This window comes from Coregonus lavaretus, assembly GCF_964263955.1.
Source record: "Coregonus lavaretus genome assembly, chromosome: 7".
Classification (NCBI taxonomy): Eukaryota; Metazoa; Chordata; class Actinopteri; order Salmoniformes; family Salmonidae; genus Coregonus; species Coregonus lavaretus.
The window spans coordinates 22767287-22783170 of NC_139994.1; the positions used below are offsets into that span (position 1 = coordinate 22767287).

Sequence of the window (15884 nt, forward strand, 5' to 3'; positions counted from 1 at the left end):
TCTGCAAAGAGGAGTGGGACAAAATCCCTCCTGAGATGTGTGCAAACCTGGTGGCCAACTACAAGAAACGTCTGAGCTCTGTGATTGCCAACAAGGGTTTTGCCACCAAGTACTAAGTCATGTTTTGCAGAAGGGTCAAATACTTATTTCCCTCATTAAAATGCAAATAAATTTATAACATTTTTGACATGCGATTTTCTGGATTTTTTTGTTGTTATTCTGTCTCTCACTGTTCAAATAAACCTACCATTAAAATTATAGACTGATCATGTCTTTGTCAGTGGGCAAACGTACAAAATCAGCAGGGGATCAAATACTTTTTTCCCTCACTGTAATTATGAACTTGACCATGCTTAAAGAGCTATTCAGTGTCTGATTTGATATTGTTAACAATCTACCAATCACAGCCCTTTTATGAGGCTTTCGAAAGGGTCCCTGGTCTTTGTAGTTGAATCTGTGTTTGAAGTTCAAAACTTGACTGAGGGACCTTACAGATGTTGTATGTATGGGGGACAGAGGAAGGGTCATAAAAAAATAATGTCAACCCCTATTATTTCACACAAATCCATGTAATATGTTCTGTGATTTGTTAAGCCAAAATTACTCTGTTTACTCCTGAACTAATTTAGGCTTTCCTAAACAAAGGGGCTGAATACTTGACTATATTTTAGTTATTTAATTTGTATTAATTAAAAAATATATATTTTTCCACTTTGACATTACAGAATATTTTGAGTTCATTGTTGACAAAAAATGACACTTCAATTTTAACCCCACTTCGTAACACAATAAAATGTGAAGAAATCCAAGACGTATAAATACTTTTGCAAGGCACTGTATACTTGTAGTGACTTGATCACTCACAGAGTTTCATGAAAATAAGTGCTTTAACTTAAAAACAACTGTATTTTGAAATAATATACTAAATTATAATTAAAGCGTTTGAAATTGACGAATAGTTTTAATGAGTGTGTTTAAGTTTCAAACTTAGCGAACATACAAGTATTCATCCCCCTTGGCGTTTTTTCCTATTTTGTTGCTTTACAACCTGTAATTTAAATGGTCAGAATGATGGATGGCGCTGAATACAGGGAAATTCTTGAGGGAAACCTGTTTCAGTCTTCCAGAGATTTGAGACTGGGACGGAGGTTCACCTTCCAGCAGGATAATGACCCTAAGCATACTGCTAAAGCAACACTTGAGTGGTTTAAGGTGAAACATTTAAATGTCTTGGAATGGCCAAGTCAAAGCCCAGACCTCAATCCAATTGAGAATCTCTAGTATGATTTAAAGATTGCTGTACATCAGGGGAACCCATCCAACTTGAAGGAGCTGGAGCAGTTTTGCCTTGAAGAATGGCCAAAATCCCAGTGGCCAGGCTTATAGAGACATACCCAGAGAGATTTGCAGCTGTAATTGCTGCAAAAGGTGGCTCTACAAAGTATTAACTTTGGGGGGGGGGGGGGGGGGGGGTGAATAGTTATGCACGCTCAAGTATTTTTTTGGTCTTATTTCTTGTTAGTTTTACAAAACACGTTGTGTAAATGAAATGATACAGTCCCCCCCGCCCCACCCCCCCCCCCCACAAAATCCAGGTTGTAAGGCAACAAAATAGGAAAAATGCCAAGGGGTGAATACTTTCGCAAGCCACTGTATAGTATACTTAAAGAGGGAAAAAACAATTAATATAAAGTACACTTTTAATAAGTGTGTTGAAGTGTAATGATATTATATTTATAGTATACTTCAGATATACTAGAAAAATACATCTCGTATTTGAAGTATATTATTTGAATTTTTAGTGTATTTAAGTATACTTCAAATATATTAAATTACACTTTTCTTTTGCTTGGGCAAGTAGGGGAAAATGTAGGGGAAATGGTGCTGCACAGCTTCCAGAAAGCAGTCGCTTTCAAACAAGAGATTTTGTGGCTAATTGAAGTAAGACAGTCATTCTTCTCATAGATTATGAATGTATGAACTACACATTGACACATCCAGCATTAAGCATTTTGAGGGGTTACACGATATTTACATTGAACATAAGATTACTCAGTTGTATCATTATTTCAGCAACAGGTATTCCAACATGGTCTCAGAGCATTTCGTATTATTCTGTACATAAATCCGAGAAACTCCATTTAGTATGATAATGTATCTTACATTTCATACGGTATGTATTAATTTATAGATATCCATCATCCATTTCTTATGATATGTTATGAATTACAATTCGTAAAATATGTTACGAATTTGCAAAACGTACAATATGTTAAGAATTTTTGCAGGTGAATTACTAAGAACAAAAATGTAAATGAGCAAATCAGCAAATTGTTAATTTGTGGGAGAGGCGATATTGCCTGTGTTGAAGGAAGCTGTCGTCCACTGGAGATGAATGGGCAGGGATAGGTGTAAGACCCATTGCCATATAGCCGCTAAGTGGCCTTTAGTTAGGGATAGTTCATTTTCTCTGATCACAGGGGGATGGCAAGAATCACAATATTACCCGTATTCATATATTTCCATTATCACGGAGGGCAATAGTTCTAAGCATTTTGAAATAGCCTATTTTCAAATTGTCTCAGAACAACATCGGAGGCAATTCAAGCATCACCCTTCTCTATCACTGCCCAACCATAATTCCTTCAAGTTTTTGTTTTTATCTCAATATCAAATAATTTATGAGTAACACTTAAGTACCTTATTGTGATTGTTTTCAATTAAAATGGTCAAAAAGAAACAAAAATAGCTTCTTAGCAAAGAGCAATTTCTCAAGCAAGAATTTTGCTCGGACTGTTTGGGAGTGGTCTATGTGGAGAGGGGAAAACTGAAAACTGAAAACTAGCCATTATTGGCAGAGAGGTTTGGAACTCTCTTTCTTATTGGTCTATCAACTAATTTACCACCTGGTGATGTTACCAAGCAGGCCAAAACTCCATCCCACGAAAACATGCTCAAATGTCAGGCGGTCTTTTCAAACAGCACTTACACTAAAAGGGCATTATCATTTTATTAGCGGAGAGTGGGTTAAGTTGAGCCACCTACAAAATTAATAATTTCACCTAATATTTAGGAAGAGGTCATAATGTCATGGAGTCTGTGAAGGAAGAAACCACATGGAAAAAGTTGTAAGCAAGTTAGGTCCAAAAAACTGATTTTCACGAAGTCAAATTAATTTGTTGTGTTTGAGGTTTCATGATGCTTGTATCTAAACCAAAGTAGATCATTTAAAGATTTTTCTATACATCAGTTGGGGTCTCTATAAGCTTCAATATGAGATTATAAACCTAGCATTTAATTGCATCCTTGTAGCTGTGTGGGCTAACATAGTCAAAATGTTTGCCTTGGGGTAAGTTGAGCCAATGGTTGAGCCAATGGAAAGTTGAGCAAATTGAAGTGTTTACTTCCCAGGTGTAATGCAAGGCATTATCACTGGGATATGAGGTAACAACAGGGCCTGGCCTATGTTAAAATTGTTTTTAAAAAGTACAAAGTGTTTGTTAGGTGTTAAGACTGGGTTACAATAGTGATTGTGATTGTGTTGAATTGTGTTTGGGAAATAAAGATAGACATGGTTTTAAAAGGGTAGTGGTAATATTTCATTCAGTACAGCAATGTGTAGACGGCTTAACTTACCCTGTCCCGCAGTGCAATTTAACCCATACCCAGGGTAAGTTGTGCCAAGACACCACAACATGGACAAGCTATGTTTTCAAAATGTTTACAGAAATTCTGATTATTTCCAGGGATACATAACATCCTGAAATATATGTAGATATCTTTATTAGAAAGAATATGATATTTCCCTTGATGGAGTGATGCTGAATGTAAACAATGGCTCAATTTACCACACTCTCGCCTATTCAACCTCATAGTGTGGAAATATATATAAAGCACAGGACATCATGTTTTTGACTGCACTAGGCCTTTAATAATGTTGTGTTTCACATAGATATAAAATTGTGTTAGATATTTCTGAGCGTAAGGTGCAAGGTCAGACAATCTTGACTTCCTTTGATGTTTAGATGTGCTGTCTGTAATCCCCCTCTTGAGTCAAACCTATTAAAAAATGTTTTACTTAATACTGATTTCCAAAGTCTTTATTACATTTGTCAACCTGTATGATGAAGAAACAAGTACTGTATTGCAGTTTAAAATAAATTAGTTCATAGTTAATCAAGAGAGGAAATAACAAAACTGAAAATAAATATTTATTTTCTATGTTGTAGAATAATAGTGAAGACGTCAAAACTATGAAATAACACAATCATGTAGTAACCAAAAAAGTGTTAAACAAATCTAAATATATTTGAGATTTTTCAAGTAGTCACCATTTGCCTTGATGACAGCTTTGCACACTCTTGACATTCTCTCAACCAGCTTCATGAGGTAGCTAGTCACCTGGAATGCATTTCAATTAACAGGTGTGCCTTCTTAAAAGTTAATTTGTGGAATTTCTTTCATTCTTAATGCATTTGAACATATCAGTTGTGTTGTGACAAGGTAGGGGGGGTATACAGAATTTAGCCCTATTTGGTAAAAAAACAAGTCCATATTATGGCAAGAACAGCTCAAATAAGCAAAGAGAAACGACAGTCCATCATTACTATAAAATATATTTTGATTTGTTTAACACTTTCTTGGTTACTACATGATTCCATATGTGTTATTTCATAGTTTTGATGTCTTCACTATTATTCTACAACGTAGAAAATAGTACAAATAAAGAAAAAACCTTGAATGAGTAGGTGTTCTAAAACTTTTGCCCGGTAGTGTACATACTGTTCAGATCAGCTGTAATTTTGATTAACAATCAGATGTATAATACAATGCACAGCAAACATGTGGCCTATTAAGCCTATTATGAATGTTATTTTTATGATAAAAAATGTATGCAAGTCCCCACTGAAGTCTCCTGATTAGCAGATATAGATAGATAGATAATTAGCTGTTCTTGTGATGACAGTTGCCCACCGATGTTAGTGTTGTCACCTCAGAAGAGGCCGTTTCTGGTGGTGTACTGTACATTGTAAGATCTTCGTCTGTGCCAGCGTCTCCTTACAGCTGCACAGCAGCCACATAGCATGCACTGCAAAACAAAAATGGGGAAGTATGATTCACATGCAAAATATCATTGCAGAAATTAAACAGCTTATTTGATGAAATACTTTGTAAACTATTTTCACAGTACACATGTGAACACAAGCCTGTACGTACACATAGCAGGATCCACAGGGGTACCAGAATGATAGCGATGCCACAAGGGATGATAATGGCCAAAGCCCAGCCAGGAAAACCTCCAACACTTGTGGTATTGAAAGGAATGGTCAGCAAAAGGGTAGGAAGTGGTGTGGTGCTGGTAGTTGTTGTTGGGGCAACAGTGGTGGTCAGGAGACCTAGAATATAAATGAAAATATATTTTGGAGGGAATATAAACTTGTAATATGTCATATAACATAGATATATAAGTGTTTTCGAGATTGATTATTATACACGTTACATGGTGTTTGATAACTCACTGTCATAAAAATCATAGAAATGACAAAAGCAGCATACCTGAGACTTTTAAGACTTCCTGTAGAAAACCACTAGGGAGGTTGACATCTTCCTCTTTGTATACATATATCACGTTTGCCCTGATTTGAGTGCCATCAGCGCTGTGGACGTAAAAATGGGTTTTGTGTGAGAGTTGAACATGTTCCCTTCATCCCGTTTAGCTGTACAAGCAGCAGCTGTATGAAATCTGGAGAAATTCTAAAGAGTGCAGTTGAGAACGCTGGGTTGGTTCATGGGCATGACGTTGTACTTACGTGAAGTTGGCTTTGGGAAAGGGAAACTGTTTGCCGTCTGGTTCACTGAGAATTGTATGGAGCTAAAAGGGGACAAAAAAACATCAAGTTGTCAATTACTATCGTGACCTGAACATGACCATGGATGTATATTTTGTATAGAAGCACAGTATCTTACTAGTCTGTTAATTGAATCCTGTATCTGGACGTAGGTCTCATTGGTGAATGTGAGTCTATTACTTAGAGACTCCAGGGTTACGTTGGTGATTTTGAAACCAAGGTCGATGGCAAATGAAGTATCTGTAAGTTCTGTGAGCACACAAAAAAAAGGTCACTATAGCAACAGACAAAATTAACTGCTACAACTTTTTTTTTTTTTTTGGGTAGGTCAGCTTTAATATTGCAGATAGATTGTAACTTCCATCAATGTAATTGTCTGCATCACTTCCAATCCCCCATATGTTTTTTTTCTTCTCACAAATATACAGTGAGGGAAAAATGTATTTGATCCCCTGCTGATTTTGTACGTTTGCCGACTGACAAAGACATGATCAGTCTATAATTTTAATGGTAGGTTTATTTGAACAGTGAGAGACAGAATAACGTCAAAAATTTTATAAATTGATTTGCATTTTAATGAGGGAAATAAGTATTTGACCCCTCTGCAAAACATGACTTAGTACTTGGTGGCAAAACCCATGTTGGCAATCACAGAGGTCAGACGTTTCTTGTAGTTGGCCACCAGGTTTGCACACATCTCAGGAGGGATTATGTCCCACTCCTCTTTGCAGATCTTCTCCAAGTCATTAAGGTTTCGAGGCTGACGTTTGGCAACTCGAACCTTCAGCTCCCTCCACAGATTTTCAATGGTATTAAGGTCTGGAGACTGGCTATGCCACTATAGGACCTTAATGTGCTTCTTCTTGATCCACTCCTTTCTTGACTTGGCCGTGTGTTTTGGGTCATTGTCATACTGGAATACCCATACACAAACCATTTTCAATGCCCTGGCTGAGGGAAGGAGGTTCTCACCCAAGATTTGACGGTACATGGCCCCGTCCATCGTCTCTTTGATGCGGTGAAGTTGTCCTGTCCCCTTAGCAGAAAAACACCACCAAAGCATAATGTTTCCACCTCCATGTTTGACGGTGGGGATGGTGTTCTTGGGGTCATAGGCAGCATTCCTCCTCCTCCAAACACGGCGAGTTGAGTTGATGCCAAAGAGCTCCGTTTTGGTCTCATCTGACCACAACACTTTCACCCAGTTCATTGGCAAACTTCAGACGGGCCTGTATATGTGCTTTCTTGAGCAGGGGGACCTTGCGGGTGTTGCAGGATTTCAGTCCTTCACAGCGTAGTGTGTTACCAATTGTTTTCTTGATGACTATGATCCCAGCTGCCTTGAGATCATTGACAAGATCCTCCTGTGTAGTTATTGGCTGATTCCTCACCATTCTCATGATCATCTCACGAGGTGAGATCTTGCATGGAGCCCCAGGCCGAGGGAGATTGACAGTTCTTTTGTGTTTCTTCCATTTGCGAATAATCGCACCAACTGTTGTCACCTTCTCACCAAGCTGCTTGGCGATGGTTTTGTAGCCCATTCCAGCCTTGTGTAGGTCTACAATATTTTCAATGACATCCTTGGGAGCTCTTTGGTCTTGGCCATGGTGGAGAGTTTGGAATCTGATTGATTGATTGCTTCTGTGGACAGGTGTCTTTTATACAGGTAGCAATCTCAGCTCGTTACCTGTATAAAAGACACCTGGGAGCCAGAAATCATTCTGATTGAGAGGGGGTCAAATACTTATTTCCCTCATTAAAATGCAAATCAATTTATAACATTTTTGACATGCGTTCTTCTGGATTTTTTTGTTGTTATTCTGTCTCTCACTGTTCAAATAAACTTACCATTAAAAAATAGACTGATAATTTCTTTGTCAGTGGGCAAACTTACAAAATCAGCAGGGGATCAAATACTTTTTTAGTCAGCCACCAATTGTGCAAGTTCTCCCACTTAAAAAGATGAGAGAGGCCTGTAATTTTCATCATAGGTACACGTCAACTATGACAGACAAAATGAGGAAATAAAATCCAGAAAATCACATTGTAGTATTTTTAATGAATTTATTAGCAAATTATGGTGGAAAATAAGTATTTGGTCAATAACAAAAGTTTCTCAATACTTTGTTATATACCCTTTGTTGGCAATGACAGAGGTCAAACGTTTTCTGTAAGTCTTCACAAGGTTTTCACACACTGTTGCTGGTATTTTGGCCCATTCCTCCATGTAGATCTCCTCTAGAGCAATGATGTTTTGGGGCTGTCGCTGGGCAACACGGACTTTCAACTCCCTCCAAAGATTTTCTATGGGGTTGAGATCTGGAGACTGGCTAGGCCACTCCAGGACCTTGAAATGCTTCTTACGAAGCCACTCCTTCGTTGCCCGGGCGGTGTGTTTGGGATCATTGTCATGCTGAAAGACCCAGCCACGTTTCATCTTCAATGCCCTTGCTGATGGAAGGAGGTTTTCACTCAAAATCTCACGATACATGGCCCCATTCATTCTTTCCTTTACACGGATCAGTCGTCCTGGTCCTTTGCAGAAAAACAGCTCCAAAGCATGATGTTTCCACCCCCATGCTTCACAGTAGGTATGGTGTTCTTTGGATGCAACTCATCATTCTTTGTCCTCCAAACACGACGAGTTGAGTTTTTACCAAAAAGTTCTATTTTGGTTTCATCTGACCATATGACATTCTTCCAATCCTCTTCTGGATCATCCAAATGCACTCTAGAAAACTTCAGACGGGCCTGGACATGTACTGGCTTAAGCAGGGGGACACGTCTGCCACTGCAGGATTTGAGTCCCTGGCGGCGTAGTGTGTTACTGATGGTAGGCTTTGTTACTTTTGTCCCAGCTCTCTGCAGGTCATTCACTAGGTCCCCCCGTGTGGTTCTGGGATTTTTGCTCACCGTTCTTGTGATCATTTTGACCCCACGAAGTGAGATCTTGCGTGGAGCCCCAGATCGAGGGAGATTATCAGTGGTCTTGTATGTCTTCCATTTCCTAATAATTGCTCCCACAGTTGATTTCTTCAAACCAAGCTGCTTACCTACTGCAGATTCAGTCTTCCCAGCCTGGTGCAGGTCTACAATTTTGCTTCTGGTGTCCTTTGACAGCTCTTTGGTCTTGGCCATAGTGGAGTTTGGAGTGTGACTGTTTGAGGTTGTGGACAGGTGTCTTTTATACTGATAACAAGTTCAAACAGGTGCCATTAATACAGGTAACGAGTGTAGGACAGAGGAGCCTCTTAAAGAAGAAGTTACAGGTCTGTGAGAGCCAGAAATCTTGCTTGTTTGTAGGTGACCAAATACTTATTTTCCACCATAATTTGCAAATAAATTCATAAAAAATCCTACAATGTGATTTTCTGGATTATTTTTTCTCAATTTGTCTGTCATAGTTGACGTGTACCTATGATGAAAATTACAGGCCTCTCTCATCTTTTTAAGTGGTGGCTGACTAAATACTTTTTTCCCCACTGTATATACATATATATATATATATATATATATATATATATATATATATACACATACACACACACACACACACACACACACATATATACATACATACATACATACATACATACATATACATATCCTTTAAAAAATATATATTTCCTGAACTGCCACAACTTAGGAGTTTCAACAACATTGAAAAACATTAATAGTATTTAGATAGCAGGAGCAGTTGAATGTTTTCTTATTAAGAAATTATTTTATAGAGTGGAAATAAATGTCTTTATGATATAAGCCTCATTTGTTGAACTCACTGATATAAGTTGCATTCTGGTAGGTGGTTTGAGTGGTCCTGAATTGACGAGACAGTTGATTCTTGATGGCACCAAGGACATCATCCTCAGTGGGGACTGGTTTTTTGAGCTGGAACATCAGTCTAACAAAAACCACCACTGTGCCAAATCTAAGAGAAAATAATAATAAATGGAAAAGTACATTTCCTAAAGAAAATATGTGTGCTTGCTAGCTTGTCTTAAAGTATTTATTGTTGTGAAATAAGTTATAGTAATGGTAGTAACTGGTTGTAATTGGAAAAAGTAGGTAGATGGAAATATTGATTGATGGATATGATAGGATAGGATAGGATAGGCTGAACATATGAAAGTTGGTTAGGTCTCTCTAGCTTGAACGGTTCAAGAGTTACTATTATTTTGGGTGGGTTATTATATGCTAATTAATACTAATTTAAATTGTTATATTTTATAAAATTTTGAAAATGTTAAAGCTGTTTTAAATATTTGTAGCTGAAATGGTTAAGGAGCAGCAGCATTTTAAATGTCTACCACTGCGTTCTAATGGTTGGCATTGAATCCATGAAGTGTTATGCTAATTTATGCAAATGAAATGTGTTACCGTTTTAGAGAATTTGAAGCTTATGACAAGCTATCTAAGATGGGTCAGTCTGTACATTGGTCTTTGTAATGTCAATGGTTTAAGAGAAGTGGCGAATCCAAATATTTCCCATTAAAGCCTATGGAGCTTTTATGCAACTATAAAATGGTTATAGTTCAACAAGTAAAAATAGTATCAAAAGATGTATAAAAGCAATATAAGTTTGGTCAGTCTTAACATTTCAACGTTGGTTTGGTGTTGATAGCTTAAACGGTTTAGGAGGAGTAGCGTGTCCACATTTTCCCCATGTAAGTCTATGTCCCTTTTATTGCCATTGAAATGCATTGGGAGCTGATTTGAAATATTGTTTGATTTGATTTATTGGGATCCCCAGTAGCCAATGCCAATGGCGACAGCTAGTCTTACTGGGTTCCGACATGTTACAAAAAATACATTACAGACAAAATACTTTATGTGTGTGTGTGTGTGTTTGTGTGCATCTGTCAGTTACACATACAAGTCACATACACATGCTCAATTGGTAGAGCATGGCGCTTGTAACGCCAGGGTAGTGGGTTTGATACCCAGGACCACCCATACGTAAAAAATTTATGCGCACATGACTGTAAGTCACTTTGGATAAAAGCGTCTGCTAAATTGCATATTATTTATATTATTTAAGTCAGTACATACACACAACAAGTAGGTCACAGTGGAGAGGCATTGTGCAATGAGGTGTTGCTTTATTTGTTTTCTGTTGTAGAACAAAAAGTACAAATGCTATCTAAAATGTTTTCTCAAGCAATTTAAGTTGGGGCCGTCTCCACATTTGAAATTTGGTTCCGTGTTTATAGCTTAAAGTGTTTAAGTGCTAGAGCGGGCTAAATAAATCAAATAATTAGAAGAAGTATGTAAGAAATCTAGTGGTCTTGCCTTCAGCAAGCACATTAATAATAATGGTTTGGATTTATATAGCGCCTTTCGACCGACTGAGGTACTCAAAGAGCTTTTTTAAAGAAAGGCTGACATTTTGGATGCTTTTATGAAAACATCAGTAGCCAACAACACAAGCAAGGATATACATGGTTCATTGTTGCAAAGGTTCCTTGATTGACAAAGTGTTAATTGAATTGTATAAAATAATTATACAAAAATATCTTGCCTACCTAGTTGTTGTTGTCACTGAAGCCGTAGAAGTTGAGGTATAAGTTGCAGTTGTGGTTGTCGAGTTAGGAAGTACAATTGTGATTGTACTTGTAGGTGCTGCAGTTGTAGTCGTTGTTTTAGGAGCTGCAGTTGTGGTGGTGGTTGTAGGACCTGCAGTTTTAATTGTAGTAGTTGAAGCAACAGTGGTGGTGGTGGTTTTAAGAGCTGGAGTTGCGATTGTTGGAGCTGCATTTGTAGTTGTCATTATGGCAGCTGAAGTTTTGGTTGTCGTAGTAGAAGCTACAGTTGTGGTGGTTTTAAGAGCTGGAGTTGCGATTGTTGGAGCTGCATTTGTAGTTGTCATTATGGCAGCTGAAGTTTTGGTTGTCGTAGTAGAAGCTACAGTTGTTCTGGCTGCTGTAGGAGCTCTGGTGATTGTTGTAGTAGGAGCTGCAGTTGTAGATGTAGTTGGAGAGTTAGTGGTTGTCGTGTTAGGAGCTATAGTTGTGGTTGTTGTATGGTCTACAGTTGTTAACGTAGTAGGAGCGGAATTTGTGGTTTTCATAGTAGGAGCTGCAGCTGTGAATGTCGAAGGAGCTTCAACTATGGTTGTGGTAGGAGCTTCAGTTGTTAATGTAGTAGGAGGTGAAGTTGTTGTCGTAGTAGGAGCTACAGTTGTTGCTGTAGGAGCTGCAGTTGTGGTTTTCATTGTAGGTGCTGCATTTATAGTGGTCTTAGAACTTACAGTTGTAGCATGAACTGCAATTGTAGTGATCGTAGGAGCTACATTTGTTGTTTTAGCAGCTACAATTGTTGTAGGAGCTACAGTTGTGGTTGTTTTAGTAGGTAATGAAGGTGTGGTTGTTGTAAGAGCTGCAGTTGTAGTTATCATAGTAGGTGCTGCAATTTCAGTGGTCACAGGAGCTTCAGTTTTAGTAGGAGCTGTAGTTGTGGTTGTTGTAGTAGGTACTGCAGGTGTAGTGGTCATAGGAGTTACAGTTATTGTTGTAAGAGCTACAGTTGTTGTTATAGTAGCTGCGGTTGTCGTAGGAGCTGCAATTATCATAGGAGCTGCCGTTGTTGTAGGAGGTACAGTTGTCATTGCAGGTGCTGCTTTTGTGGTGGTTGTAGGAGCTACAGTTGTTGTAGTAGGAGCTGCAGTTGTGGTTGTTGTAGGAGCTGCAGTTGTAATTGTCGTAGTAGGTGCTGCATTTCTAGTGGTCGTCGGACTTACAGTTGTTGTAGTATGAACTGCAGTTGTAGTGGTCGTAGGAGCTACATTTGTTGTTTTAGCAGCTACAGTTGTTGTAGGAACTACAGTTGTTGTCATAGGAGCTACAGTTGTTGTCGTAGGAGCTCCAGTTGTCATTGTAGGTGCTACTGTTGTAGTGGTCATAGGAGCTACAGATGTTTTAGTAGGAGTTGCAGTAGTCGTAGGAGCTGCAGTTTTAGTGGTCGTAGGACCTACATTTGTTGTTGTATGATACAAAGTTGTTGTAATAGAAGCTAAAGTTGTTGTCGTTAGAACTGCAGTTGTCATAGGAGCTGCAGTTGTCATAGTATGTGCTGCAGTTGTAGTGGTCGTAGGAGCTACAGTTCTTGTCGTAGGAGCTGCAGGTGTGGTTGTTGTAGGAGCTACAGTTGTTGTATTAGGAACTGCAGTTGTGGTTGTTGTAATATGTACTGCAGATGTAGTGGTCGTAGGAGCAACAGGTGTTGTAGTAGGGGCTGCAGATGTAGTGATTGTAGGAGCCACAGGTGCTGTAGTAGGTGCTGCAGTTGTCGTAAGAGATGCAGCTGTGGATGTCCTAGAAGCTGCATTTGTGGTTGTCATAGCAGCTGCCATTGTTGTAGTAAGAGCTGCAGTTGTGGTTTTCATTGCAGCTGCTATTGTTGTGGTAGGAGCTGCAGTTATGGTTGTCGGAGTAGGTTCTGCATTTGTAGTGGTCGTAGAAGCCAAAGTTGTTGTAGGAGCTACATGTGTTGTAGTAGGAGCTGCACTTGTGGTTGTCGTAGCAGATGATGCAGTTGTAGTGGTTGTAGGAGCTGCATTTGTAGTTGTTGTAGGGGCTGCTGTTTTGGTTGTCATAGGAGCTGCAGTTGTCGTAAGAGCTGCAGTTGTTGGGGTAGGAGCTGTAGTTATGGTTGTTGTAGTAGGAATTGCAGGTGTAGTTGTCGTAGGAGCTACAGTTATTGTCGTAGGAGCTGCAGTTGTGGTTGTCGTAGTAGCTGCGGCAGTTGTAGTGGTCGCAGGACCTACAGTTTTTGTAGTAAGAGCTGCTGTGGTTGTCGTAGGAGCTACATTTGTTGTAGTAAGAGCTGTAGTTGTGGTTGTTGTAGTAGGTACTGCAGTTGTACTGGTCGAAGGAGCTACAGTTGTTGTAGCAGCTACAGTTGTGGTTGTTGTAGTAGGTACCGCACTTGTTGTGGATGTAGGAGCTACAGTTGCTGTAGTTGTGGTTGTTGTAGTAGGAAGTGTAGTGGTTGGAGGAGCTACATTTATTGTCGTAGGAGCTTCAGTTGTTGTAAAAGCAACAGTTGTCATTGTAGGTGCTGCTGTTATGGTGGTCGTAGGAGCTACAGTTGTAGTAGGAGCTGCAGTGGTGGTTGTCGTAGGATTTGTATTTGTCGTAGTAGGTGCAGTTGTGGTTGTCGTAGCAGCTACAGTTGTTGTAGTAGGAGCTGTAGTTGTGGTTGTCATAGGAGCTTTAGTTGTGGTTCTTGTAGCAGCTGCCATTGTTGTAGTAGGAGCTGAAGTTATGGTTGTCGGAGTAGGTTCTGCTATTGTAGTGGTCCTAGAAGCTAAGGTTGTCATAGCAGCTACATGTGTTGTAGTACGAGCTGAACTTGTGATTGTCAAAGCAGATGCTGAACTTGTAGTGGATGTAGGAGCTACATTTGTTGTAGTAGGAGCTGCACTTGTGGTTGTCATAGATGCTGCATTTGTGGTTGTCGTAGCAGATACTGCATTTATAGTGGTCTTAGGAGCTACATTTGTGGTTGTCGTAGGGGCTGCTGTTGTGGTTGTCATAAGAGCTGCAGTTGTTGTAGTTGGACCTGCAGTTGTGTTGGTCATAGGAGCTACAGTTGTGGATGTCGTAGGAGCTACAGTTGTGGATGTGGTAGTAGCTGCAGTTGCGGTTGTCATAGCAGCTGCCGTTGTTGTAGTAGGAGCTGTAGTTGTGGTTGTCATAGGAGCTTTAGTTGTGGTTCTTGTAGCAGCTGCCATTGTTGTAGTAGGAGGTGAAATTATGGTTGTCGGAGTAAGTTCTGCAATTGTAGTGGTCGTAGAAGCTAAAGTTGTCATTGGAGCTACATGTATTGTAGTAGGAGCTGAACTTGTGATTGTCGTAGCATATGCTGAACTTGTAATGGATGTAGGAGCTACTGTTGTTGTAGTAGGAGCTGCACTTGTGGATGTCATAGACGCTGTACTTGTGGTTGTCGTAGCAGGTGCTGCATTTATAGTGGTCTTAGGAGCTGCATTTGTGATTGTCGTAAGTGCTGTTGTTGTTGTTGTCATAAGAGCTGCAGTTGTCGTAGTTGGTGCTGCAGTTTTATTGGTCGTAGGAGCTACAGTTGTTGTTGTTGTAGGAGATACAGTTGTCATTGTAGGTGCTGCTGTTGTAGTGGGCATAGAAGCTACAGATGCTGTAGTAGGAGCTGCAGGTGTGTTTGCCGTAGGAGCTGCCGTTGTAGATGTTGTAGTATGTGTTGCAGTTGTCTTAGGACCTACAGTTGTTGTAGTAAGAACTGCAGTGGTTCTCGTCAGGGCTGCTGTTGCGGTTGTCTTAGTACCTGCAGTTGTCATTATAGCAGAAGGTTCTTCAGTTGTAATAGTTGTAGGAGCTACAGTTGTCATTGTAGGACTAGGTGCTTCAGTTGTTGTGGTTGTAAGGTAAACAATTGTAGTAAGAGCAGCAGTTGTGGTTGTAGCAGTAGCTGCAGTTGCGGTTGTCATAGGAACTGCAGCTGTGGTTGTCGTAGTAGACGTTGCAGTCGTAGTGGTTGTAGGACCGACAGTTGTAGTAGGATCAGTCATTGTGGTTGTAATATTGGCTGTTGTTTTGGTTGTCGTAGGAGCTGAAGTTATATTTGTAGTAGTGGGTGCTTCAGTTGTAGTAGTCATAGGAACTAAAGTTGTCATTGTAGTAGTAGGTGCTGCAGTTGTACTGGTAGTAGGAAATACAGTTGTTGTCATATGAACTACAGTTGTTGTTGTAGGAGCTGCAGTTCTCATAGGAGCTGAAGTTGTCGTAGGAGCAGCAGTCGTAGGTGTAGTTGTATATGATGCAGTTGCAGTGGTCATGAGAGCTACATTTGTTGTCGTAGAAGCTACAGTTGTGGTCATAGGAGCTACAGTTGTTGTCGTAAGAGCTGCCGTTGTCGTAGGAGCTGCAGTTGTCGCAGGAGCTGCAGTTGTCGTAGAAGCTGCAGTTGTCGTAGAAGATGCAGTTGCCGTAGTAGGTGCTAGAGTTGTGGTTGTCATAGAGGCTGCAGTTGTAGTTGTCCTAGTAGGTTCAACAGTGA

General features: G+C 39.7%; 1 protein-coding gene across 2 annotated transcripts; it reads right to left on the bottom strand.

The window, feature by feature from the left end:
- Positions 1–3913: 3913 nt before the first annotated feature.
- LOC311132405 (uncharacterized protein) lies at positions 3914–13749 on the bottom strand. 2 transcript variants are annotated; one of them, XM_084165685.1, is made up of 8 exons: positions 11375–13749; positions 9632–9780; positions 5968–6098; positions 5811–5872; positions 5557–5657; positions 5218–5396; positions 4975–5089; positions 3914–4059 (listed from the first exon to the last, which is right to left on the bottom strand). In XM_084165685.1, exons 1-7 carry the CDS (start codon positions 13441–13443, stop codon positions 4994–4996), a joined length of 2787 nt encoding a protein of 928 aa, XP_084021811.1. In that variant the 5' UTR covers positions 13444–13749; the 3' UTR covers positions 3914–4059; positions 4975–4993. The 2 variants fall into 2 exon arrangements, with proteins under 2 accessions (XP_084021811.1, XP_084021812.1); XM_084165686.1 differs by having other exon boundaries at positions 3914–5089; positions 11375–12862.
- Between the last annotated feature and the right edge of the window lie 2135 nt (positions 13750–15884).

Coding starts and splice junctions, on each gene's coding strand:
- LOC311132405 (XM_084165685.1), bottom strand. CDS start 13,443: ATGACAACCAAAACAGCAGCCCCTACAACAACTACAAATGCAGCTCCT. Junction 6,099..9,631: donor CCAGAATGCAACTTATATCA/GTGAGTTCAACA, acceptor GTGTGCTCACAG/AACTTACAGATACTTCATTT. Junction 5,658..5,810: donor TTTCCCAAAGCCAACTTCAC/GTAAGTACAACG, acceptor TTACGTCCACAG/CGCTGATGGCACTCAAATCA.